The sequence below is a fragment of the Mangifera indica genome, chromosome 16, assembly GCF_011075055.1.
Source record: "Mangifera indica cultivar Alphonso chromosome 16, CATAS_Mindica_2.1, whole genome shotgun sequence".
In the NCBI taxonomy this organism is placed as follows: Eukaryota; Viridiplantae; Streptophyta; class Magnoliopsida; order Sapindales; family Anacardiaceae; genus Mangifera; species Mangifera indica.
Window position 1 is genome coordinate 9,198,182 of NC_058152.1, and position 27,433 is coordinate 9,225,614.

General features: G+C 31.3%; 1 protein-coding gene across 2 annotated transcripts; it reads right to left on the reverse strand.

Annotated features, from left to right (window-relative positions):
• Positions 1–5,312: 5,312 nt before the first annotated feature.
• On the reverse strand, positions 5,313–21,343 carry LOC123199137 (phosphatidylinositol 4-kinase beta 1-like). 2 transcript variants are annotated; one of them, XM_044614002.1, is made up of 17 exons: positions 21,154–21,342; positions 19,335–21,007; positions 14,689–14,877; positions 14,523–14,571; positions 12,790–12,922; positions 12,144–12,657; positions 11,576–11,656; positions 11,379–11,498; positions 10,401–10,470; positions 8,861–8,958; positions 8,671–8,775; positions 7,690–7,743; positions 6,866–7,009; positions 6,705–6,758; positions 6,516–6,590; positions 6,293–6,376; positions 5,313–6,205 (listed from the first exon to the last, which is right to left on the reverse strand). In XM_044614002.1, the coding sequence occupies exons 2-17, from the start codon at positions 20,715–20,717 to the stop codon at positions 6,104–6,106; spliced, it is 3,255 nt and encodes a 1,084-aa protein (XP_044469937.1). In that variant the 5' UTR covers positions 20,718–21,007; positions 21,154–21,342; the 3' UTR covers positions 5,313–6,103. The 2 variants fall into 2 exon arrangements, with proteins under 2 accessions (XP_044469937.1, XP_044469936.1); XM_044614001.1 differs by having other exon boundaries at positions 5,313–6,376; positions 21,154–21,343.
• Between the last annotated feature and the right edge of the window lie 6,090 nt (positions 21,344–27,433).

Genomic DNA, 27,433 nt, shown 5'->3' on the forward strand with positions numbered 1-27,433 from the left:
GTTGTTTTTCCATTTGGGGTATCTATGTGTGTGATTTTGATTTTGGCAGAAAGTTAGATAATATTTATAGTTTTACCATTGATTTCATCCCATGTTTTAGCTGTCTTATATCTGATAAATCATTAGTACTATTATAGCTTGTTGGAAAGCTTTTTTAATCCTGTTTTCAATGTACATAGCTTGTATGAATTAGAGACCATCTGGACTATTAAATTGCATAAACAAAAAGACTGTCTTACCAAAGAAACAGTAAATACACTTTTTTGTCACTGATTTCATCTCACGTTTTGACAATATTATCTGATGAATCATAAGTGTTGTTATAGCTTTTTGGAAAGCTCTTTGAATTCTCTTTTCAATGATATATAACTTGTACAAATTAGAGACCTTTTGGACTATTAACTTGCATAAACAAAAAGACTATCTTACTAAATAAACAGTAAATATAGTTTTTTATCACTGATTTCATCCCACGTTTTAACTACCTTAATTGGTGAATCATGGGTGTTGTTATAGCTTGTTGGAAAGCTCTTTGAATCCTTTTTTCAATGATATATAGCTTGTATAAATTAGAGACCGTTTGTATTGTTAAATTGCATAAACAAAAAGACCACCCTACCAAATGAACAGTCTCATGAACAGTACTTTACAGTTTTTGGATGGAAAGAAAGAAAAGGAAGAGAAAAAGAAAAGGAAGAAAGAGAGAAAGGAGAGAAAAATAAAGAAAGAAAAGCAATAAAAGGAATTTAGGGCTCAAGACTTAGGGGTTGTCCCAAGAGTATAGTCTGATAGGTTATGGATAGTTTTAAATAGAAGCAAAATTAGTAAGAGATAACACATACATGCATGCTACAAACTATGAGAGGGCACTTTACGCTATACCACCCATAGTAGGGCATATCCGCAGTAGGGCATGTTTGTAGTAAGACATAAACCCATAGTAGGGTCTGCTTGCAGTAGAGCATACTTATAGTAGAGTATAATTCAAATTCAAAAATAGTGTAATGAGACAAAGGAAAAAAGCTCAAGCTTAGAAAATTGTCAAATCCCTGTAGTCAACTTTCAGAAAGTATCAAATGGACACTAGATAAGACAAAGTGTGACCCACATAGTAAAAATGAACTAGATTATCCTCTCGATTCCTTGAGAAAGTTACAATGTGAGATTGAGTCCCAAAAGTGATTTAGAACAAGAAAATAGATAGTTTACTTAATTTTTTCTTCTTACTGAGTGTTATTATCTCTCATTTCCTTTTCTTTCATGATTGTAGGTACAGGTGATTAAGATAACTGTGAGGTAGGGTTAGGTCAACGAAGATAGATCCGAGCTGGCGTAGGTTTTCTCTAGTTTATGTTGCATGAATATAGTAGTATATTATTGTTGGCTTTTGACCTTCTTCAGATGGTTGTATAGTTATATATGATTACTTCATGTTTTTATATGCTTTCTGATGAGTTTTTATATGTGATATATACATCTTTTGTTCACTTTTAGATTTCTAGTTTTCTCAAAATAATTTCAGAATGTTTTTATCGGCGAGTCATTTTAAAATTTTTTTTAAAATAATCACTTCAGATATTAATTCGTAATATTTTTTCTCTGGAAGACAACACTTCTAGGGTGGGGATGTTACAACTCTCTGGCAACCCTCAAACACCATTGATTGATTTACAGTACTTCCTGTGTGTAGCTTTAGCATGATTGTGTGTGGTGAAATGATTAAAATACCCTTGAGAAGTAATATAATCGGGAAGAGAATAGAAAAGGAAAATAGAATAATTATCTGAAGGGTACATGTCTATGCTCGATAGAGCACAGTAACATGTGTTTATAAATAATGAAACATGGGTAGAAGCCATAGGAAAGTTATCGTGTGTGGATAAAGTAAACAGACACACCCCCATGTGTTAAGATGTACATGTCTATGTGTATAGGGCAGAAGTAGGAAAAAAGCAAAAGAACTAGGCTAGAGATTTAAAGGTTGTCCCGAGTAACAATATATAAATTTTGGGTACGTAGTAGTTACCCATGTGTCTAAGAGTTAAATCATAGTGTGGTACAAGTTATATAGTTAGGTGAAAGTGAGAGCGAGCCCGAGCTAGTTAAGGCTCGAGATGCATGTATATTAGACATCATAGGATCATTGCGATGGGGCACTATAAGTACATATTCCCTACACCACTGGTAGTAAGACACCATACCTACAGTAGAGTACTTGCTTGCAATAGAGCCTAGTTAAGATATAGTTCTAGTGTAGTGGAACTGAGAGATAACTCACATGGCTAAGGTGTCAAATCTTTGTATTTGATCTAGACTGATCGACCTAGTATATAGCTTTAGTTACAACTTTTAGATTCAGATGTTTTCATCGAGTTTAGTATAGACATGCTAGATAGAAATCTAGGGGAATGGTTCTTCAGTGATCAAGAAAGACATAGTTCAATCCAAGAGTTATAATACATAACCTAAATAGTCCCTAAAATGCAGTATCAGTACAAAGATAGTATATAAAACCCACCATCATCCATAAAGAAGTTTAATGTTAACTCTGGATGACAAAGTTAGTATAGGTCAAGTTTAAAAGCATTTTGGAGATTTCAATAAAAATTATCGATAAAGTCTTCTACTTACTAAGTGTTTTGTCACTTACTTCCCTACTTTTATTTTATTCAGATTTTATTTTTGTATCAAAGTACACATGTTATGTTTTTTAACTTGCATTTTGTGATTTAACATCTTTTAAATGCTTTCGGTTTACTTTGCAAGGGTAGTTCAATAATTTTACAAGTTTTAATAAATGAGGTTTTTTATCACTTCCTTACTTTCATGTGTGCAGATACAAGTGATCGTGTTGGTTGTGAGACGAGAGGCAATTTACATGCGTAGAGCAGCAATGGCATTTTTATCTTCTCAACATTTATTTTATTTAGATTTTATTTTATATCAAACTACACATATTATGTTTTTCAACTTACATTTTGCGATTTAACATCTTTTAAACACTTCCAATTTACTTTGACAAGGGTAGTTCAATAACTTTACAAGTTTTAATAAATGAGGTTTTATTTTGTTATTTCATGAATTTATTACTTGTTTTAAAATGAATGCATGCTCAAAATAGTCATTTTGGTAATATCTTTCCTTTGAAGGGCAATACTTCTGGAGAAGGATGTTACAGTTTTAGTTATAGTTTTCAGATATAGATACTTCCATTGAGTTAAGTTAAGTGTGGTTACGTCAGATAGGAATCCAAATAGTGGTTCTTTAGTAATCATGCGGGACATAGTTCAATCTAAGAGTTAAGATATGTAGTAAAAACATTCCCAAGAGTACAGTTTGAGAACAGAGTTGACAATTAGGACACGTCATCATCCTTATAGAGTTTATTGCCAACTTTGAATGATATAGTTAGTATAGGTCAAGGTTAAAGGCATTTTGGGGATTAAGTAAAAGTAAGTAGTAAAGTCTTCTACTTATTAAGTGTTTTATCACTCACTCTCTTACTTTCATGTGTGTAGGTACAAACAATCGTAACGGTTGTGAGACGAACGATGGTCAACAAGCATAGAGTTGCAAAGGCACTTTCGTCATTTTTGCTTCTATTAGTTTTTATTCTATGTTGACTTTCATTTATGTATTTGACCACACACTATGACTCTTTTAGTTTATGTTTTGAATTTGAGACATTTTTTGTACAATTCTAATATTTTTTTTATTAAGGGCATTTTGGTCATTTTTTTAAAGTTAATAAATCAAGTTTTCATTCAATTATTTTATAAGTTCAATTATATGTTTTAATAAAAGTAATGTTCAAATAGTCAATCTAGTCCAGAGGGGGTTGTTACATTTTCAAACAGTGCAGAGCACGCACGATCACATGGTAAGTTTTCGTTATACATGGGGTGTTTAAAATATATGACATGCGGGGTTGCATGGTGAGGGTTTTGTAATTTTCCACCATGTGTTGTGAGGGGGCTTTCCAAAGTTTTTCATAGGGTTTTTTGATATTTTTCAATTTAGGGGAAAAATTAAATATTTTTTGTTTTAGGGTTTTTTTAATGTATAGTTTCAAATTTTTTATCTATTTTTTTGAATAAGCATATATTATGAAAATTGAACTGTTTTAGAAAAAAAAATGATTGTAGAACATAAAAGAAAGAGGTATGAATTTAAGTCAAACTAAATCAAATTATTAATTCAAGTTATGAATTATACTCAAATTGAGCCAGATATTTAAATTACCAATTCGAATAATAATTTTGAGTTAAACCAAACTAAACATCTCCTAGTTTAAGTTCAATTTGAATTAAAAAAACAAATAGAATCTTTTAGATCGAATTCAAATTAAATGAATTACCTAACTAAATCGAGTTGAACCAATTTCAATACCAAGCTAGTTTGGTTTGGATATAGCCCTAATTGACGAATAGATTTCAAAGTTTTATTGAACATCGAAAGTAAGAGTATACTCTACAAAAATTGATATGAAATTCAAAAAATATCAATTTATCCTATAGGATAAAGTATCAATTCAACCCTTATATAAATTAAATATCAACAACAAAACATAGTATAATACATATTTAATCATTACGTGGTAAAAAATCTGATGATCACTTATATTATAAAATATCACTTTACCCTCATACATGATCAAATGTATACAACACCCCCTTTTTATTCTTTTGATAACAACTCTATATTAAGAAATATCAGTGGTGGTATTTCTTTTTGTTAATGTTAGGTTAAAATTATATAGTAGAGATGAGAAGTAATTTTGATATCAAATTAAAGATTACACGAAAAAGAAATATATAATAAATTTTATTTTGGTTTATAAAATGTGGCTAATATTATTAATTTCCCTTGTAAAAATAAATAATAATTAAAAAAAAATTATGATGTAAAAGATAAATCTTACATTTTTTAGTGTTTTCAATCATACATACATGTATCTTTAATTTCTCATATTTCTTTAATATGCTTAAAGAAATTTTAAAAAAAAATGACACAAAAAGAAGAAAATTTATATTGAATAACCCTTTTCTCACTGTGTTGAATTGGTAAATTTCAACGCCCATTACCAAACCACTTTTTAAAAAAATAAAATTCAATAACCAAATAATATAATAGTCAATAATTCACGAGAGGTGAAATTTTAAAATAAGAATATTTTTTGGACACTTTTAGAATATGTTATATTTTAATTGAGATAAATATTTTATATAATTTCTACAAAAATAAAAAAAGAACACACGTTATATAAAATTATAACATAAAATATTAAATAATATATAAATACAACATTCAACTCAGCACAAAAAATGTCAATCCACTTAATGATATCAGAAAGTTCAGCTGCCACAAACACACATAAACATAAGCAAAAATGGTTGGGGGCTATGAGAACCCCATGAATTTACATGTATTTATGCTCTTTTTAAAATTAAAATTGAAAAAAAAAATGAACAGATTTCTCAATAAAATAAAATTGGATAAACAAAAACATGAGAAATGATACAATCGAATATTCCTTTTCCATAATTTTTGCTAACACAAGCTTTCAACCTAAGTATGGAAGAATCAAAAACAGGGAAAACATACCATCAAACAACTGAGACTGGAAAAGGTCATCAGATATCCGACATCAGATTCCGTCCAACCAGGAAGTCCCCCATGTACAAACAAACCCACCAAATTCAACAACTCCGTTTCAGGTTCGGTCTGTCTCCCCAATGGAATACTCTGTACAGTGTTGTATATCTCCTTTGGTAACTAAATTCCCCATTTGGTGATTTGAGTCATAAGATGTTTATGGCACATGAGGGAAGAGAAAGAAAAAGCCCTGCTGACAAAATTTTAGCCTGCTAGACTTTCGAAAGTATGTTCCGATACAATTGCAAATTTTCTCGCACCAAGGAGTGACAGGCAACAAACTGCTATCAACTATCCTTATCAATTGAACAAATTCTGTCAAGCAGGGGAAGCAGAACCCTAATATCACACAGCAAATTTACATGTAACTTTCATCGGAATGCTTCAGTATAATGGTGGCATTGCCAGCCGGGAACAAACATGTGATAATCACCAATGACATTTAACCTCACAATATTCCATTCAAAACCCTCTGGTAATAATCGTATTGGCGCGTCCGCCATGCATCTAAACTACTGCTGATCAAGGAGAGCACCAAGGACACACATTGCTGATAGAAAACAACAGACAACTCGTGACAACCACAAAAATGAAGTATTGTACAGTCTAGATACAGTTTCCAAGTTGAAAAGCAAACCTCCTCTGTTTGGCTTAGATGGAATCGTTTTCTAAGATTCTGTATTGTTCGAAGACCGCCTTTGAAACATGGAAAACCTGAGTCCTGATCATAACAGTGCAAAGAAACATATTTTTATCAATGAACTCAAAGATGTGACCATTAGAAACAAAACCAGAACCATATAATCATATATATAATGTGGGTACAAATTGATGGTACAGAATGCCAAAGTTTGTGCTACCTGCAACATTTCAACAAGAAGAATAATGCGCTCTGCATGCTTACGGCATGTTAGGAAGCCTTGAATGCATAAAACCTAAAGTTGAAGGGCAAAGACAATTAGTCATGTATAACCTGAATTTCACAAAGATCATATCTAAAGACTTTACAGGTTAAATGGGGGTGTTCCAAAAGAGAACATCATCGATACCTTAAAATAGTCAAAAAATTCACTTGGAACTCCCTCAGCATCAGAATCCATGACCTAGTAATATCCAATTTTGGAATCACTGAAAAACATATGCTAATTCCTATTCTGAATTATAAGCACAAACAAATTGTTGGAACACAAGGAGGAAGGGCATTGATTACCTCAAGAAGTTCACGAGTTAACTTAAATGGAGCACTCTCAAAATTCACACCACCAGGTGAATTGGAGAGCATAAAACCAAAATCAATATGAATGATGTGTCCTTCTTCATCCAATAAGAGATTTCCGTTGTGGCGATCCTTCACCTGATTAATAAAAAGGCTCATGAAAATAAAGTACACAACAAAATAACTCATAAAACTTCCTGATACTTTAATAGGCAAGACAAATCCATTAAGCAAAAACTAAAATATAAGCTACAATAAATACCAGAATCTCGTTTCTATATACCATAATAAAAAAACTGTTATTTTACAAGGCTCACAACAGATCATGAAATATTGCATTTCAGAAATAATTTACTTGAGGATGTTATTTCTCATTCATAAGAACGGAAACAATTACCAGAAGCAAGCAAATGCCTTAACTAAATAGTGATACTCAGGGATAATAATGACAAAACTTTTTTTTTTTCCAAACACTACCAAATGGAGAAGGCAAAAACTGATACATAATGAAAATGACATCAGATACAAGTTGAAGGAGCATAGGATAAATGAGACAGTATTTTAGATTCTCTTTATTCCACCAATCATAATATTCTATAATTACACTAACAAAGAGAGTAGCAAGCAGCTACAAGCAAAAACCTTTTAACCTCTCATTCTACAATCTTGCATTGCAATGGGTAGATAAATGGTCATGAATGATAAATTTGGGATACACCATTATATTAAAAAGGAGAATAAAGAAACAAGGGTAGATCAGTTTACATACATACATACATATATGAGAGGAAGAGAGAGAGAGAGCGAGAGCACAAAACCTGCAGGAGGTAGCACACAAGGGAATATCCAGCCATGCTCTCGACAAAATTTCTCTGTAATAGTACAACATCTACTCAGAATTTAGAGATATTAAATTTCACCTCAGACATATTTTAGCATTTCTTCATCCAAGAAACAGAGTGTGTAAACATATGTTTTTACAAATTATTCCATCAAAATTCTGTTTCATAATACAATACCACCCAATTTCTTCAGACTTCAAAATGCCAACCCCAATTTCTCAAAATCAAAATCTTTTTTTTCTTTTTTTAATGCTAACTGATGAGCACTCAATATCTTGGACAGGTATGGCTAAAACCAAAGAGTCTTTTTTTCCTATCCAGTGTGGTCTATAAGTTTTTACTAGTAATACTGCAAATTTATAGTTTCCTATACAGAATAATTTGGAAAAAAAAAAAACACAATTGGCGGAGAACTAGAATTGTCAACAAAATGTAACATCTACAATTTCAGGGAAGATTGATCTCAAGAGTTTTGAAGTTCTGAAGCTCTGTAAAGATTGTTTGTGATGAACCCTAACCTAGATGTGGCTCTAATGAGTTCTTGGGTAATCCTAAGGAATTTTAGGGGTTATTCCAAAAAACTTGGGGCATGATCTTGCAATCAGAGTAATCCTAAGGAATTTTAGGGGTTATTCCAAAAAACTTAGGGCATGATCTTGCAATCAGGGTAAATCAGCTGTATGAATTCTACTTCTCAGCGTATTTTTCCCATGTCAAGTAATTTTGAAACACCACCCAGAGTACAATTTCTAGTTTCCCATAGCTTTCATCCTTTCCAAACACCACTCCATATCCCAAATCAAAGAAGCAAATGATAAAGGTAGATGATAAATTATTTTTGAAAAAATTAATCATTGTACTCCCCTAATGATATTAGTTACGTGAAGCATGAAATGAAAATGTTTACCCCAACCAGCATCGCCAGCTATTTCTCTGCAGGCTGAAGCTATATATTACCTGGGCAAGCTTAAAACTTGGAGAATTTTCTTGATACTTGGCGACAAAGAAGTCACGCAAACTTGTGATGTGGGGATACCTACTTTTGATAGAATGAAGTGAAGCCTAGAAATCAATAAGGAAATTATTACCATAACTATAGACAAAAATTATTTCTCTAATCACTAGGAGCATAAATGTGCATGATTACCGTATCAGGAATTGTTTCAATGAGTGCTGTGTAAGATGATGTAACTAAAACTTCATAAGGACGAAGCCAGAGAGGAAGACCCGCTTCTTGAAATATATCTGGAATTAAACACCAATAAATAAAAACTTCAACAGACTCAATTTAAACAAAATCAACATCACAGAATAACCAAGAAATAATCTAATGATATGGGATTCATCCTGTAGACAACATAAAAAAGATCTACATGATACATATGCATACGCACATACCATCTAACTTAATTGATGCTCTGCAGGACCCAACCAGTTTAATACAGCCACCATATTCGTATTAATGATATGCTAAACAGAACTAGTTCTAGCAAACATATTCCTGAATCCACAGTTCTTAGTTAACACTAAACATGTACATGCCTGTAATGACAACTAGTTTAAGCAATCAGATAGGCACAGTTATTAGTTTCAAAAGTTTAGCAAAACTTTGCATAAGTGCAGATCCTAATACCAAGGAAGGAATATTTGCCATCAATTATATGCAGAAGAATATAAGAATATGAAATCTACAAGGTTAATCCAGGTTGACTCAAGTATGGGTGTAAATCGAGCCTTAAGCCGAGCTCGAGTTTGTTGTCGGTTAGCTAAGTGAGCTCACGGCTGTATTTATATCTCTAAAAGTTTCAAATATTGTATTTATATCTCTAAAATCTCACTATCTGTCTTTGAATATAGGGGTCATTCATATATATATATATATATATATATATATATAGAGAGAGAGAGAGAAGTTATGGGGTTTAAACGAAATTGTTTGAAAAGAGGTTTAAATGCAATTTGTTGAATCGAACTCGAATCAATGGGTATTTCTCTAGCATAAGCTCAAGCTGAGAAGTCAGTAGCTCGACGAGCTCAAGCTCGAGCCGAACACTACTCGGCTCAGCTAGATTACAACCCAACACTCAAGGACCCACAAGCATGTCCTAGCATAAACTGAAAGACAACCTATGGAAATTAAACATTTCAGCTGTGTTTCTGCATTAAATGCAAATAAACTACAATAATCATTGGGGAAAAATAAAAACAGATTCAGCCAGGGAATAAATACATATAGGCATGTGCAGGCAAACTTGCAGGTCTTTTTGAGCCTGGGTCACATATACAGGAAGACAAAACCACAAAAAAAAAAAAACCCTTACTATGTGCATTCCTAGTACTACACCTAGACATCGAAGCAAATCTGACTCTCTACCATTGCTTAACTAGATCTACATACAATATGATCACAGCACAACTCCCTAACCCACCCTCAGATAAACAGCATGCTACATACATTTTTCACCAATGCACTGTCAAACCTCGTAATCAAATCATGCTCTAAACAAAGTTACAAAAAGAAAATGACTCTCAACTAGGAGAAGGAACTACTGGTTTAAACATTAAAACAAGAAAGAGAAGAGTTGAATACCTCTCATCCCGCAGAAAATGGGAAGAGTGAGAATTATTAAATAAGTTTCTTGTAAACAGAAAAAATGAATCATCAGAATTACAACAAAGGTGTGTACCATAAAAATGCGAAATAAGTTGAACAGCAAGATGCTCCTGCCTACAATCATCACCACTCTTCACAATAACCTATACAGAAGAGAGCAATTCATTACTTACAAAGGAAACACCATTATGATATCAAAAGAATTACAATAAAAGTACCAAGGTACAGTTACAATTTCCGCTGCATATTTCATTACAGAAAGCAAAATAGTTATATTTCTGTAAAAAAATGGCTGCAAAACAGTAAGATGATGCAGTGGTCCCCCGAAGATTTACAAGTTGGTGGGAACAAAATACCTCCACAATATATTTTCTATAAGAGTAATGTCATTTGTACAAACTTTTGGTCCCATAATTTAAATATACAAATGATGTGTCATCATATAATTGGGTGTGACTTTATCTTTAATTTAAAATCATCTTATCACATGATCACACATCATCAGTGTATCCAAATTGTATATCAAAAGTGTATATGCATAGTTTTATTGTTTCTATAAAATATTTTACCACTAAATCTAGTTTAGGTGCACCCTTATAGCATATAAAGTCAAGAAAACAGGTACTGCATGCATTCAATAACCCCCTAAATTAACGATTGATTATTGAAGACCATAATATCATGCTCTATGCATGTTAATTATTTGGTGGGTGCAATTTAATTAATAATTCTATTAATGGATGACATTTTTGAGATAGCTGCAATAATACAACCATAGCCGCTGATAACAGAATTTATGCAAAAAATTTGACATGCTTGACTTGACACCACTTTAAACACTTGTATTCATATCTTTATTGTGCCAGCAACACAAATTAAGACGGTTAGTCAGCTAAGGGAACAGAAATAATATAATAGAACCAATCATCAGTCATGTTTCAACATTAGGTTAGAAAATATTTGAAGTCATCAATCATGGCCATCCAATCCAATCAAACATGTGTTCTTAAAAATTTGAAAAAGAAAAGTGGCATATATAAGCAGAACTTACAGAATGCAAGTCCCAGCCAGGTAATTTCCCATGCTCTGAGACTTTCCGAATCCTCTCTTTCTTTAGTGCCCAAAGTTCACCAGATAAGGCATCCGTGGCCTTTGGTGTGCCACCATTAGCCTGTTCAGACTATTTTCAGAGACAAAATACCAGATTACAATCAAAAAAAGAAGATTTAAGTTTTAATGAATGGTCACCCTTCGCTGAGACTCCGACGAATCTTGACCAGCCCCTTTTAGAGGGAGTCCTGGAGGGGCTTCTCCTTTTGCAGCAGCTGCCTGCAGAATGACAACTTATTCAGCAGCATGCAATCATACATGCATAAATAAATTCAGGTTCCAAAAAAATTTATCCATGAGAACTTGTTTGACATATTGACTAATGATTACATTGTTGAAAGAGATGCCTCAAAGGGTATTCTACTTGAGATGTGCATAAAAACACCGCAGAAACATCTAAATGCAAATAAAATAATGTAACTTCAGACCAACGCTTCAGATTATCCAAAAAGAAAAAACTAATTTGACATACAGACCAATGATTACATTATTGAACTAAATAATGTCACTTTTTTCTTTTGCTAGCAAACAAGAAGAATAGAATTAAACTGATTGAAGATTTAAAAAAGGGACAATCTAGCCACAACTAGACGTACACTCAATGGAGATTTATTGCTGTAACACACCACCACCACCCCCCCCCCCAAAAAAAATAAAAAACAATAACACACAAAAGTTTTAAAAAATTAATAATACTATAGCCCACCTTTACTTCCTCCATAGCAACAGTACTAGGAACACGGCGGTGTTCCTTTCGACGTGGTGGCCGTTGATTCTCAATGTCTTCCATTCTAACCCCAGGATTTGCTGTCAACACAACCCTTACCCATTCCAAATCACCGCTATCTGCTTCTCTCGAAGAATGGCTTATACTCTCTCTAGCTCGATCACCATTCAAAGCAACAGTTTGTATTTGACTGCATTTGCTGCAAGACTGTGAACCAGGTATTTCCATGTTCTTTGATTTTCCAGGCATTTGTGCCTCCACTGAAAGACTCACATGGACCAATTTCCCTTTTGTGTCAGACTTATGAGTCATTGCCTGGTCAATCGCTTGAGCAGTAGACATAGACATCCTATCAATACTATTGCGATATGCCTCTTGGGCAGTCCATAAAGGATAAGCCCATGGTGGTGGTTTTGGCAAAAATGCATCACCATTTGCAAGAGGAATTCCTCCTCTGGAAAGCTTTTGAGAACTTGAGGTGTCCTTTGTATGGCTGAAACATTTATAAGAAAAAGTCAAATATCTATAGCAGTTTCAATGATTTGACATAGAGAATACTATACCAATGATAAAAAACGGATTCTGTGCTATTTAACTAGAGCAGGTCATGTGTCTCGACAGTTACCTTGGTGAATCACATTTTAAAACTTCAACACAGATCATATAAGGGGCCTTTTCCCGAGAATTCAACAGAACAGCTTCCTCTTCAGGAATATGGACCACACGATACATCCCTTTTCCCATTGGAAAGCAAATTCCTAAAATATTTACAAGCAATACTCAAATAAGACACAAGAGCTTATAACCACACACAAAATCAGCGTTACTTTTAAATTTGTCCTGTGTATGTGTGCATGTATTACCTTCCAAACACCAAAGACAAATTTAGAAACAAGAAGCCTCAAACTCAATACAGATTTTCATACTAAATTATCTACCGAATAGGGTGATCATGTTTGCATATTTGACCTAGTTATTTTAAATGTCAAATTTCAAGGTCAATATAGCAGTAAATGAATATAAAAATTTTTAGTGCTGCAAATAATTCCCATGATGAAAAACTCAGTAAAAATTTTGAGTAAAACAGAGAAAAAAATGTGCATATTAAGTTAATAGAAAAAATATAAAGGTTCAACTATAATGCAAGAAAAGTAAAAGCTTTCCTTCTGCTGAAAGAAAAACACATTCACAATCTAAAAATTTTTCTGATAATATTTTCTATAATATGCAAAATCCTCACCACCACAATTAGACTCATGGACAATGCAAAGAACCCAACATATATAAAACAATGAACTTAATTAAAAATGTATGGTTCCATTTCGCATGACAATGCCTAGAAGATTTGTAGGTAAAGTTACAAAAACATAGTCCAAACTACCAATGAAACATGAGCCCATCTCAGTAACTCAATATTATTTAATATTTCAATTTGAGCATCAGTGATGTAAAACCTAAATTAAATTAAATTTAACAAGATTTTCCCCAAAATTTTCACAAATGTCTAATATTAACATTTTTAATTTACAATCCAAGACCACTTTTTCTTAAATAAGCAACTTATACCCAGAAAAAACCTAAAAGTTGATCGCTTTATCAGATTACTACCATTCTGGCAACACTTACTCCTCATCAAACTGTTGGAATATGTAAGTCCCACGTTGGAAAAAAAATAAAAAAGGACGGGTATATAATGTCATGAGTATGGCTTAAGTCATTTTAACAATTGGAACCCAAAATATGTTAAAGCCTATAATTAATAACAACGTTGAACAATACTCCAATTTTAAAGGATCCAAGATCTCTAACATGGTATCATAACCCATTGATCCAAAACTTATTTAAGCATATTGAGTCGAGTTGAAAGCAGCTAGACCCTTGGGTTAAAACCCTGGTGGACCTATGGGCTAGCCAAGAAAAGCTGCCCTATTTTGAGTTGAGTTAAGAAGAGTCAAACCCAAGTTTATTGGGGTTGGGGCTAGCCAAGAAGAGCTAGACCCTGTTTTGGGTTGAGCTAAGAAGAGTCAGACCCAAGTTTAGATAGGTCATCCCATGAATGGCATGTGCCAAATTGGTAGCCCAATTGCACTTGAGGAGTTTTAGAATATATAAATCCCACATGGGAAGAAAAATACAAATGAAAAAGTACATAATGTAATGAATAACCAAGTTAGATTGACTAAAGTCATTTTAATTATTGGAACCCAAAACATGTTAAAACTCATAATTAATAAAGATGTTGATCCACACTCCAAAGGCCCAAGACTTCTAACACAAACTATCATACAGAATAATACTCAAGCATTATGTCCATCAATGACCATTGCTCTATCAAATTCAAAGTGGCTAAATAAGTACCTCCATTATTTTGAGCCTCATGTGTGTGTAGATTGATCTCTGCAAGTGACTAGAAACACAAGAATGATACAAAGAATAAATGTGTCAGACAATATTTAACATGATATAATTGAAGCATTAAGACAATTACAAAAAAGCCTAAAAAAGCATCAAAACCATATACAACCTCGCGAAGGGCCATTTTGCGATCTTCAACTGGAAAAATATCCACCAAGCCATATGATGTCTCACAAAGTGTATGAACAAACTCCAATGATTCATGGTAAGCACCTTTTCGAAATTGTGACGCAGTATTTGGAAAGGGAGGCTTAGAATTTGACTTCTCATTTTGTTGCTTAGGGGAACCAGGACGCTTCTGCAAAATCAAAAAGAACAAGTGCAATTAACATATGTAAGCAAAGACTCCAACTAATACAATAAACAATTTGAGAATGTTGGCTTCATATGTCAACCAATAAGCATCTCCACACATGTTCAAGAAAAAATTTAAGCATTCTATGGTCTATATTTGTAGTAAAATTTTATTCAATCACAGTTAGTTTAATATTCAAAAACTGAGTTGAAAGATCAGAGATTCAAAAGGATGTCCCTAACTAACATGTTTGACAAATAAGTGAATTATAGCAAAAATGCCAATAAACAAATATTACATACAAATAGAACATGAGAAAAATCTTAACTTATGGAATTAAGGGTGAAAAGAATTGAATGCAGCAAATGTCAAAAGTTTCTTGGCGATTATGAGGAGATCAGATGTCTCTTGAGAAAGTTGGCCAATTAAGTGAAATTCAACTTGCACAGGATGACAAAGCTATTAGTTACAGTGTACCAGAATTGTCACAAAGACAATAAAAGTAGTCTTTGTACAAGTATATGTTTATTAAAAGAACATATAGGAATCATAACTTCACAGGTGGTGTATGATACAAAATACCATAGGCAGACACTGAGACGTGCATATAAAAAAAAAAAAAAAACTGAAGAAATTAAATGTTAAAGCTCAAAATCCAATATTACTACAACAACTAGCAAGAGCAAAAGGAGGAGACATCTTCAGTCCACAAGAATATTTTCAAGAACTCCATCTTTAGTCTATAAAAAAAGGCCCCTACATGCCTAATTATCTCTCTCTGTCCTACACCCCCTTCACACAACAAGAAAAAATAGATCTCCAAATCGGACGAACTTTTGAAAATTGTCTTCAGTTAGATAGCACTCGTGTTGTATTTCCAATTACTGCAAATCAATCAAGATTATAAGCAAACAGGCCCTCCCAACAATAGCGCAGATACCTTAATGTTAATCAAACAGCTAGCACATACAGACTTTTGTTCAACCTAATTCTCAAAGCCCAAATTCTGCAGCAAATATAGCCAAAAAAACCATTTCTACAACCAGCATTACATATGTTTTATACGAACAAAATGTTCAAGATCAAAACCAATCTCTCCTATGCAACAGGGTTTCCATCAATTGAATACACTACTTCACATTCAAAAACATAATTTATATCATTCTAGAAACCAATCACAAATATATCCAATTTCAATAATTAAATTTATCTCAATTATCATTTTAGCTAAAAGCTTCAAAACGAAAGTAAAACAATGAACTATTATTTATCATTATTCAGAAGCAAGAGACAAAATGCACTAACTGCATCTCATACCCATCACAGAATGTTGTCCCATGAGAAACAAAATGTCTAGGAGTTATTTCTTACCACTCTGAGGTGAATTATTGACCAAATGCACTCATGTAATTCTTATTGAAAATGATGAACTTGAAATACTAATTATATGTTGCACAATACACATTAATGCCAATAGTTATTTAGGGACTGCTTAATTTGAGCAAAGCAACCCTTCTTCATTTTCATTCAGTGAAAACAGAAAAATAAAGAAAATTCAGTTAAATGATTACATGAAACATATTGTCGGAAAATGAGATGTCAAACTTCAAATAATCTCATTAGAAAAACATCACAAAAGAAGTTTCAACTCTTTCCTGGCACAAATAGTGATGGAATTGTGTCAAGATTCAACTACAGCAAAACTGTGTCCAATGACATGCTTTTGACTAGCACTGGATTCGAATCAAGCTTGTTCAAGCTCGAGCTCGAGCTCAGCTTGAACGAACCCAAAACGAACCGAACAAAAACAAACTCGAGCCTGAACTTGAGCTTTGTATATAAGTGTAAACGAGCCCGAGCTCATAAAGTGTAGCCAAGCGGCTCGCAAGCCGATTGAGCAGCCCAAGTGTCATTAGACTCGTTAAGTGGGCAGTGTCATTTCAATTAAAAATTAGAGTGAAAGTTAAAATTTTTTTTCCCTTGCTTCACCTTTCAAGCCTTCACATACGCATCTTCACTTTAGTCTTTTGCCCTTCTCCTTCTTCTTTCAGCTTTCGCAAATCACAATCTCATCAGTCTGCGTCTCCATCAACGACGTTTATTCCAATCGACTCCATCATTGATTCACCCTAATTTTGGCCTTCTCTTCTTTAGTCTTCTTGCTTTTGGCCTTCTCTTCTTCAGTCTTCTTGTTTCACCCTAATTTTGGAATTAGGGTTTCTAATTTGGGGGTTCTATCCATTATTGCTTTTTTGTGTTGTTGTGTTCAATTTTGAGACAACAGCATATCAAGTTTTGCTTTTGAGAACCTTGAACCTTAAGGTTATTTTGTTTCTGTGTTCTGTCCAGGAACTTAAGCGATGTTGCAGCCATGGGCATGGTGGTGTGCTATTTTTTTAACTTGATTTGCTCCAAATCACTTGTACTTCGTAGGCTTCTATTTTCCTCGTTAGCAGTACTCTTATATTAGAGGAAAGTTGGTTGTATTGATTAAGAACTATTAAAGCATTTTTTTGTTGTTTTTTTTCTCTACGTGAAGGAACTGTGAACAGCTCATGAGAAGCTCGCTAGCTCATGAGCTCGAGCATCCATTTTCTTGGCTTGCCAAGCCCAAGCTCTGGCTCAAACTTGTCTGTTCATCAGTCAAGCCGAACTCAAGTTTGGTTGAGCTCAAGCTCGACTCGACTCGACTCGGCTTGAATCCAACCCTACTTTCGACCATTCACGAGAGGCAAGTAGATCTGATCACACTAAATCACATGGTTAAACTATACTTATAGTTAAAGACAAGATATACAGTTTTATTAGAGAGAGCAACTAAGAGAACACATATGCTATCCCTGTTACAGTTCTCCATGAACCAAGGAAAATGTTTGAATGCGTAGATTCTGGAAATATTGTCCAATTAGTCACAAATGCATTGAACTATCCAATATGATTCCTTGTCAAATCAATTTATTGAGGATTTCCATGAATTGATCAAGACTTTTCTTCTGATTAGTACCCCAAAGGAACAAGAAAGGTTAGTGTATAAACCCAGGTATTGATATGAAATTTGGCAAATGATCCTTCTTAGAGAGGAAGCACTTTACTATGATAATGCTATTTTGTTTCCTTCAGCTATAGTTTGTTATTCTCTCTGTATCTTAACCCAGAGCAGGAAAATAAGGAGGAAACAATTAATAATAGATTGTTTCAAATTATTTTTTAAGCTAACTAAGATGCATTACTGAAAGCATCTTTAAAAAAGTCTAAACAATAATGATAGCTCTTTTTTTACTTCACAAAATAGTTTAAGATTAAACTTACCTTCATTGTGTGTTTGTTTTAATTAGGAAAACAGAAGCAAAAAGTACCTACAGAATGCGTTAGTCACATTTTTGTTACTCTGACCATAGTAAAAGTATAGATACCAAAAATGACTATTTGCCCTATTATTTTCAGGACATAAAACAAATTCTCATTTCTCTAATGTTGAGCAAAGTGAAAATTAAAATGGAAGCATTTTCATCAGTAAAACACACCCTTAAACTACCTAATTTCTAAAAGTAAGGCTTGGCTTGTAATATAATAGTAATCCAGATTTGTGACCTCAATCACTTCTCTTCCAGTGGATTAACTGTCCCACTAATCACTATATCCTTTGAATTTGTTACCACATCAATATTTCAATTAACTAATCTAAGCCTCTACCTTATCTAGGCTAACTTGTTGGATTTCTGCACTGCAGACAACAGCCAAGTACCAATAAATGTGCAAACAACAGCTATAACCTATTAACATGTAAAAGAGACATTATAAGTCCATATTAATTTCCGAAATTTCAAAACAAAAACAGCGTAAGATTGAAAAGGTAATCCATATCAGATCCCAAGTAAAAATATTGGCTAATTTAGAATACAAAGGAAAAAAGACTTTAGATAATTCTCACAACTTAAAGATTTTAAAATACACATATTTAAAAGTACTAGCCAATAAATATCCATATCACAATTTTACATGGAAATAAACAAAAATAAATACAAAAAGAAAATTCTTGAAGAAATCCCAACATCATTCTTAATTGATGGACATAGAAATGTCACAAGTTTAAAAGCACTAAAAGAGTATTAAAATAAAACTACATAAGGTTATAATGAGTATCAATAATGATGTATCACTATGCGATTGAATGATTTTAAATTATAAATAAAGGAACACTCAATCATAGATGACACATTATCATTGGTACATAAATTGACACTCATTATAAGTACACATAGTCTTGCTCTAAAGCAATACTGTATCAATTTGTGCAACTTTAATAGATCAAAGAACAGAAGACAGATTTGAAAGAATAACAAACAATGGAAAAAGGAAACAATACTTTGAAAACCACCTACCACCAATAGAAACAGCCTCCATTTCAAAAAATAATTAATTGAAAAAAGAGAAAAAAGAAAAACCCACTTTGAACATACCTCTTTGTGCTTTTTTGAACCAAACAGCTCCGAGTCTTCAACAGATCGATCACGATCTCTAAACAGTTTGCGAAAGAAGCTCTCAGTACCTGGACTGCTTTCAAACAAGCCACCATTGCTGCTGTTTTCATTTGCAGCAGTTGTTTTAGCATGTTCTGGATACACACGAAACAATCTTCGAAACAATGAAAAATCTGAAGGTTCTTCTCCCTCAACATGATGAGCATTCCCCTCATCAACTCTATCATTCCCATCTTTCTTATCCTCAAATTTATCCTTGAAGAATTTCCGGAGGAACCCATCTTTTTCATCGTCTTCAGTAGATTTTGAACCTTTGTCCTCAGAGTTCACTATATCTTCATCCTCGTTCCGGTCACTCCCATCCTTCTTTTCCTCAAATTTATCTTTAAAAAACTTCTTAAAAAACCCTTCCTTTTCATCGTCTTCCAATGATTTTGATAAAGACTTCTCATCAGAGTCACTCTTGCTATCACGAAACAACTTCTTAAAAAAACCTTCAGAGCTTGATGTCAATTCCTCATCTTCAGCTTTACTATCTCTCAGAAGCCTCTTAAAAAACCCATCTGAACTTGATGTCACTTCCTCATCTTCACCTTTACTGTCCCTCAAAAGCCTCTTAAAAAACCCCTCCTTTTCACTCTCTTCCTCATCCTTCTCAACTGACTTCCTAAACAATAAAGCATCCCTCATTTTTGACCCTGGGATGAATTTCTTAAAAATCTTATTGTCCTCAGGCAATAACTGACTACCATCCTCTTGCAAATTATTCCCCGATGACGGGGAAAATGATAACGTTCTAGGTGTCGGTGGGGAAGATGTCAATGATAGCAACCGCTGTTTTGACGACAATATCTTGTTTAAAACTTGGTTCTTACTCCCTTGACTCCAACCTGCATTCGGCACTCGTACAAGTGGCGGCCATTCACCCATCAAAGTGGCTGCTATTTGACATTTCTCCTGAATCCTACTAATACCCTCATTATCATCCGAATCCTCCAACTCAGCCATTAAAAACCAATGTACTTTCATTGCAATTTTAATTGATTTTGAACATATATCAATAACAAACTTATCCAAAGATGGGCTTGGCTTATGAATCGCCATATAGCAAATTTGAAACAAGTAACCTTCAATACCAGGTAAAGGAAGTGTATACATTCTATTACATAAATAATCACGCACTCCAGCATGGTCATGCTTGTAAAGATAGCTAACCGCAATCCACTCACAAAAAAAAGCCGAGTCAAAGAACCGTATGAGCCACCCACTGTCGCCCGAGTCACTTGTAAGATGAGTCCGCGGTGCAATTTCACGTGGCGACTCATCAGATTCCCGGAGATTCAGTCCGAAAAGCCGCACCATTGCAACACTATATCCCTGGACCCTACCTATCCATCCACCGTCATAAACACTTCAACATCTCTCAAAATCAACCCAATCAAAACTAAATCATAACAGCAACCACAGTGATCATCCAATATAAACCTCTCCAAAAATCGCTAAAACCTTAATACAGAACCCTAATTTCTTCGCCACACTAACTCAAAAACATGTCCTCAGTGATTCATCCCAAATGCTCACTACAACCGCACAGTTCCCGATCAGAAACCTCTAGCTTCTCGACAAGTAAGTGATTCTCCATTTCTGTTTGTCTATCCAGAAAATAAAGACGAGAAACAATCAGAATCCTTAACTTATTGCACGAACATACTAAAATTAAGCAATCATATCAAATTTAACGAAATTAAGAAATAAATCATACAAAAAAGAACGAATTAACCAATTTCTCATTGCTTACAGAGTAATTCAAAACGGATCGTCTTGTCAGATTGTCGTTCGGTAAAAACACGACGACGGCGTCGTTTCGGCGGTGTCGTGGTGACGGTGATAGTGGTGGTGACGATGTTCGTCCTTTGTTATGATGTGTTGTTGGAGAGAGAAACTAAAATTAAAGGGGAGATAATATTATTATTTTATTATTATTATTCTTTGTATAGTTTGAATTTGAATTTCGCATTTTAATAATACTATGAAACTGTTAGTTATGCTAACGTGTACAGAGGGTGCGCACGTTTGGGGTGCATGTGGAGTTTCGCTTACGTTTTCCCTCCAAAGTAGCGTAGCTGCGTCTGCGTTACTGCGTGAGAGAAACTGAAAATAAGTAAACATTTAATTAATAAATCATTTATTTATTTATTAATGAATTTAATTTAATTTATTAATTTTAGACAAAACACCTAATCCCACTCAAGGATTGATGAACTTACATTGTTACCCTTCAAATTTGGAAAAGTCATTATTTCACTTATCTGCTAATTTTTTTTAAAAGTTCAGTTAAATTTTTTAGTGAAATTGTGGAAAAAACAAAAACCTTTGAAGCTAAGTAATATTTTACCCCATAATATTATTAAATAATTTTTTTACCTTATTTTTTATTAATTTTAATTAAAAATAATAAAAAAATTAGTGAAATATAAATAAGATATCAATAATGTATAATTATATATTTGAAGACAAAGATAGTTTTACAAATGTGAAGGGTGTCAATAAAATTTTTAGAGTGTTTTTTGAACATTTGAAAAAAGTTGGGATGTTTTTTAAATTTTTAAATTTTCTTTAATAGTTTTAAAAATTGGCAGCGACACCCCTAAAGAACTATATGAAATGCAGCAAAATAGGGTGTAGATGTTATTTTACAAACTATTGGGGTCATGAAATATTTTTTACATATATGGGGTGATAATAATTTCTTAAATAAGATAAGAAAAAATATTTATTTGTTCCTAGTAAGTTTTATAATATGACATTCGTACCCTCATCATAATATTCATATTTTAGTCCAATAAGGGAGTTGTTATAATATTTTTATAACTCGAGGACAAAATAACAATAAATTACACTCATATTATAATATTTGGATAAAATGATGGTAAAGGTAGTTTTGAACGTATAAGTTTGGTTCATATTAATATACCACTAGAGGTCAAGAATGCTCTTGGTTGTACATTTCATTAGTTATCTCATTTCCTTAACCAACTATTAACGTCTAATGCCCAAGGAATAGAGAGTAACAAACAATCTTTCAAAGTAGATAACATTTTTTTAAACAAAGAATGTTTCCAAGATACATTCAAACGACATGCTTTTAAAGAATGGATACTAATATAAAGTTTATAATTCCACAAAATTTATATAAGAGAAATTGTCTTCATGAACAGTATAGATGCGTGCACGAAGAATAAGGTTAGAAGATTGTAACTACTTTTAACTTTGTGTTATAAATATTTAGTATATATGTTTAAGAAATCAAATATTATCATATCATAAATAAATAGAGGTCTGAGTATTCAAACAAATATTAAAAACGATGTTTGTAATGGTTTATCATGTATTAGACCTGACAAATGGGCAGATTGGTTGGGTATGAACCAAGTCAAAACAAGTGCAAATAAAATGAGTACGAGTTGAAAATGAATCGATTTATACTAATACATATTATAGAGACTCATATCTGATATTACAAGTATAGATAAATCTATAGGTTACTCATGAAATTTAAGGATTTTTATTTTTAATTATTTTATTTATAAAATTTCAATTCATACTTATCATGATATACATTTTTATGAAAGAGTGATTATATTAAATGAAATTTCAAATAAAGAAATTAACAACTCAATTTCCAATGTAAAAATTAGTGCTGGTATACTCAATTTTGAAGGAAAGAAACCTCATTTCATACTTATCACAATATATGAAGGAGAAATGAAGATAGTTTTGGAGGAACTGAGAAAGTGAGGATGGCCAATGGCAATTAAAAGCTATTGAATCTGAAAATGAGTAAATATGCATTCAAATTTGGTGTAAAATGTTGGAAGAAATAAAAATTGTGGGTATCCACGGCATACCCCCCTGCTTGCAAAGTATATCACTCAGTAGGGACGGGGTAAAAAAACTTAAAACTTATATTTCTTTTTATAACAAGTTACCCATAGATACAGGGAATAACTCGTTCGATTTGTCAGGTCTAATATTAATAAAAAAAAATCATTGTTAACATGGGTAATAAATATAAAATTGATTTATTACATACACAACATGAGGGGCGAAAAGTTGGACACTACAAACATTCAAAAACACTTTTAGACTTTTTCGAATTTTTGAAATCCCTTTAAAAATTCATTAGCATCTCTAATATTTCATAATTACAATTCTCTTTTAAACATATGATTATAAGTAACATTTATCTAAACTTGTACTAGTTAATCTTTTATAATTTTTAATTAAAATTAATTTACATTAGATATACAAAGAAGTCAATAATAAAATTTGGTGATCAATTATTATTTAGCTTGAAGTTTTTAACTTTTTCAATTATTTTATAAAAAAATTTAATATGTGAGAAAATGACTTTTCCAAACTTAAGGGGTAGGATTTATCATTCCATCAAGCCTTGAGTGGGATATAGTCATTTGGCTTTTATATATTCATAAAGATACGGTTTACGGTTTGGTTTAGTTTGAAAATTGTTCAAATTAAAAACCATATTTTTAAAATTTATCAATCCAATCCAATCCAAATCATTTATAAACCAAATCAGATCAAACCAAAATTTTTTAATGATTCGATTTAATTTTATTGTTTAAACTAAATTATGTATACTCTTAAAAGAAACTATATATCAAAACATTTGCAATCTATACAAAAATGGCTATATCTTAACATTATAAACAATAAAATATAATTTAAAAAATAATATACTCATTTTTTTTCCTATTTTAATTGTTGAAAAATGATCGAAATAGTTGAAAATGGGTAAGTGTAAAATGAATTTAAGTCTTGTTTATATATGAACATGTTTGTCCAAGTATAATGTATTGATCATGTTCGTATAACCTCTAAAAAAAATATGTCAATTTTGCATACACCTCTCTAATTTTGGACATTTTAATTAATTTTCTTTAAATTTTTTTGTCCAAATTACTAAATTAATAAAACTAATTAAAAATACTTGTAAGTTTCATGAAATGATAGAAACTTTTACAAACAAGTTTAAAATTATCTATTAATTCATCTTAATTATTAAAAAATAAATTCATGAAAAAATATTGAAACTTTGTATTTTAATTAAAAAGTTAACTAATTTAGGGGTGTATACGATCTAGTTTGGTACAATTTGAGAATTTTTTAAAATTAAACTAAGAAACAATTTGAAAAATTTCTAAACCAAACCAAACTAAAAAAATAAGGTTTGATCCAGTTTGAATTGTAGTTTGAATCATAGTTATCTATATCTTACGATACACGATATGTATTTTACGATACATATACGTATTTTACGATACAAGTGAAAAACCATACATATCACAAGGTGTATTGAATTAATACGATACAGTAAATGTATATTACAATATGATACATATTACTTATATAGATCGATACATTTTTTTAGAGAAAATGATGATGTAATATGGATGTTTATGAAAATTTTCAAATATTAAGGGTGTTTGTGATATTTTTTAAAATGATGATATATCCATTATATTTGTTAATTATTTTATTTTGTTTTTTTTAAATACATCATATGATATGATATATTATACATAATATAAAAATTATGTTTTTAATACACAATTCAACTATCATCGCTTGAATCTTTTAAAATAATTCATGTTGTGTGTATATATAAAACTATGTGTGACAAAACTTTTTAATAAACAATTACGCATATAACTTTTTTTTTATATTTATTTTATAATTCTCTTTAATTATACATTATATATATAATAAAAAATATTTTATATATATTAAAAAATATAGTTTAATTTAGTTTGAAAATCACTCAAACCCAATTATAGTTTTAATCAGTTCAATTTGGTTTTATAATCTGAGTCAAATTATGTACATCCCTAATGTAATTTTTCAATATAATAAGATAAATCACATTATAAAGATAAACAAAATCTATTGATAGAAGTGCCAATATTTTGAATAACATTAGATGGATTCATATTAAACAAATCTCGTAAGAATAAGTGAAATAAAACCCATAATTTTTCTTGAATTGTAGAACTTTATTGGATTCTTTTTTAAAAATCTCTTACAACAATATTAGTATGTGACTGATCCTTGCTCTAGCTAGGTAGTTATTGTCAATTCTTAGTTTTGTTTTTGCTATTTTGCCCTTATAGGCAAGGTTAGTTTAATATATTGTTTTAATTAGAGGCTTATTGTTTTTCTGTTAAATATATTCTTTTAATTACCCCAAAAAATGAGTATATTATATATATATATATATATATATATATATATATATATATATATATATATATATATATATATATATATATATATATATATATATTACTAATTTATCCATACAAACTTATGTAAAACTATATTATTGGATGATTTTAAAATTAAAAAAAATATAAATAATTATATCACCTAATTACATATTATCATATCAATTTGTATAAAAAAAATAGAATAATATGGTTATATATATACTTTTTTATCTTAATAATATTTGCGCATAATGTGGCTCATGGGTTGTAAAATAATTCACTATATATAATATAGTTTTATTTATTTCATGCATGAATGATAGGATATATACCCCCTCTAAATAAATTGACATAAAAATATTTTTTAAGTAATTATATTTTTTAAAGGTCGAAAGACTATTTTTGCCCAAATTTTAATGCATTTTTAAAGTTATATCCATAGAATTTAAAAAATCCAAAGTTTTGCCCATTGGTTAATTATCATTAGAATTTTCTGTTATAGGTAAAGGTAAAATCGTTATTTTACTAAAAATATAAAATTTATTATATTTTCTTCTCTGAGTTTTAAAAACTAATAACTTTACCCCCACTTAAAGTTTTCTAATTTTGAAAAATCACACTTTCCTTCCAAAATTTTTTTAACCCCTCTAAACACCATATCCAACATCGACGTCCTCCACTCTCCACTCTAAACTGGTGGCCGACATAGGGGAAGCGATCTAGAGCCGATCTTTTCCCCTACGTCGTCAGATCAAAGACAAATAGATCTGACTACGACGACAACGAAAAGATCTCCAAATCACTTCATCAACGAAGAGATTTGCTCTAGATCACTTTCCTTACTCAGTCACCAGTTTAGGGTAGAGAACAGAGATTGTCGGCATCAAAGACGGTGGCTGGAGGGGTAAAGAAAAAATTTAGGGATAAAAATGAATTTTTAAAATTAAAAAACTTTAGCTAGAGGTGAAATTGTTAGTTTTAAATCTTAAGAGAGAAAATATAATGAATTTTATATTTTTTAATATTATTAGTAAAATGATGATTTTATCTCTGTCTCTAACATAAAATTCTATTGACAATTGATTTATAGGTGAAATTTTAGATTTTTTAAACTCTAAATATAATTTTGAGAACATATTAAAACTTAGATGGGAAATAGTCCTTTGCCCTTTTTTAAACTATATAACTTACACATGATCATAAATAATATTATTATTATATTATGCACATGTTAATGTGTCTAGCTCAAAGCAGTGGGTAGGATGTTTAGAACCAAAGCAACATTTCTATCTTTTTTTCTTTTTTTTTGAATTTGATCACCGTATAATTCTTAAAAAAATAATATTATATATATTTATTTTTTATACATAATTTGTATATATAGATAATATATTATCTTATAATTAGATATTAATTTATCTTTAATTCAAAATTATTTTATCACATAATAATATTATATATATATATATATATATAAATTATGTATAAAAAATAGATACGTATAATTTTATTATTCTTAAAATATGGACAAAGCTTTCACATAAAACTTACTAATTAAGAATTTGTACCCATCCACCCACTTCCACTAAATGTTCAACCTAAATATTACCAAGAGTTCATATTTTTATATGTCATACGTCTGCTTTCATTTTGAATTAATATATGTATGAAATTTTTTTTAAAATATATTTAATTTAAAATTATCTAATAATAAAATAATATATTATTTGTATATATAAATTATATACTAAAAATAAGTACATATAATTTTATTATTTTTAAAAAATAGAG

What these genes read in the sequence shown, in the direction of transcription:
- LOC123199137 (XM_044614001.1), bottom strand. Translation starts at nt 20,717, where the DNA reads ATGGTGCGGCTTTTCGGACTGAATCTCCGGGAATCTGATGAGTCGCCA. An exon ending in GCAAAATGGCCCTTCGCGAG is followed by an intron (nt 14,572 to 14,688) that starts GTTGTATATGGT and finishes TTGTGTTTCTAG; the next exon opens with TCACTTGCAGAGATCAATCT. An exon ending in TTGAAACAATTCCTGATACG is followed by an intron (nt 8,776 to 8,860) that starts GTAATCATGCAC and finishes ATTGATTTCTAG; the next exon opens with GCTTCACTTCATTCTATCAA.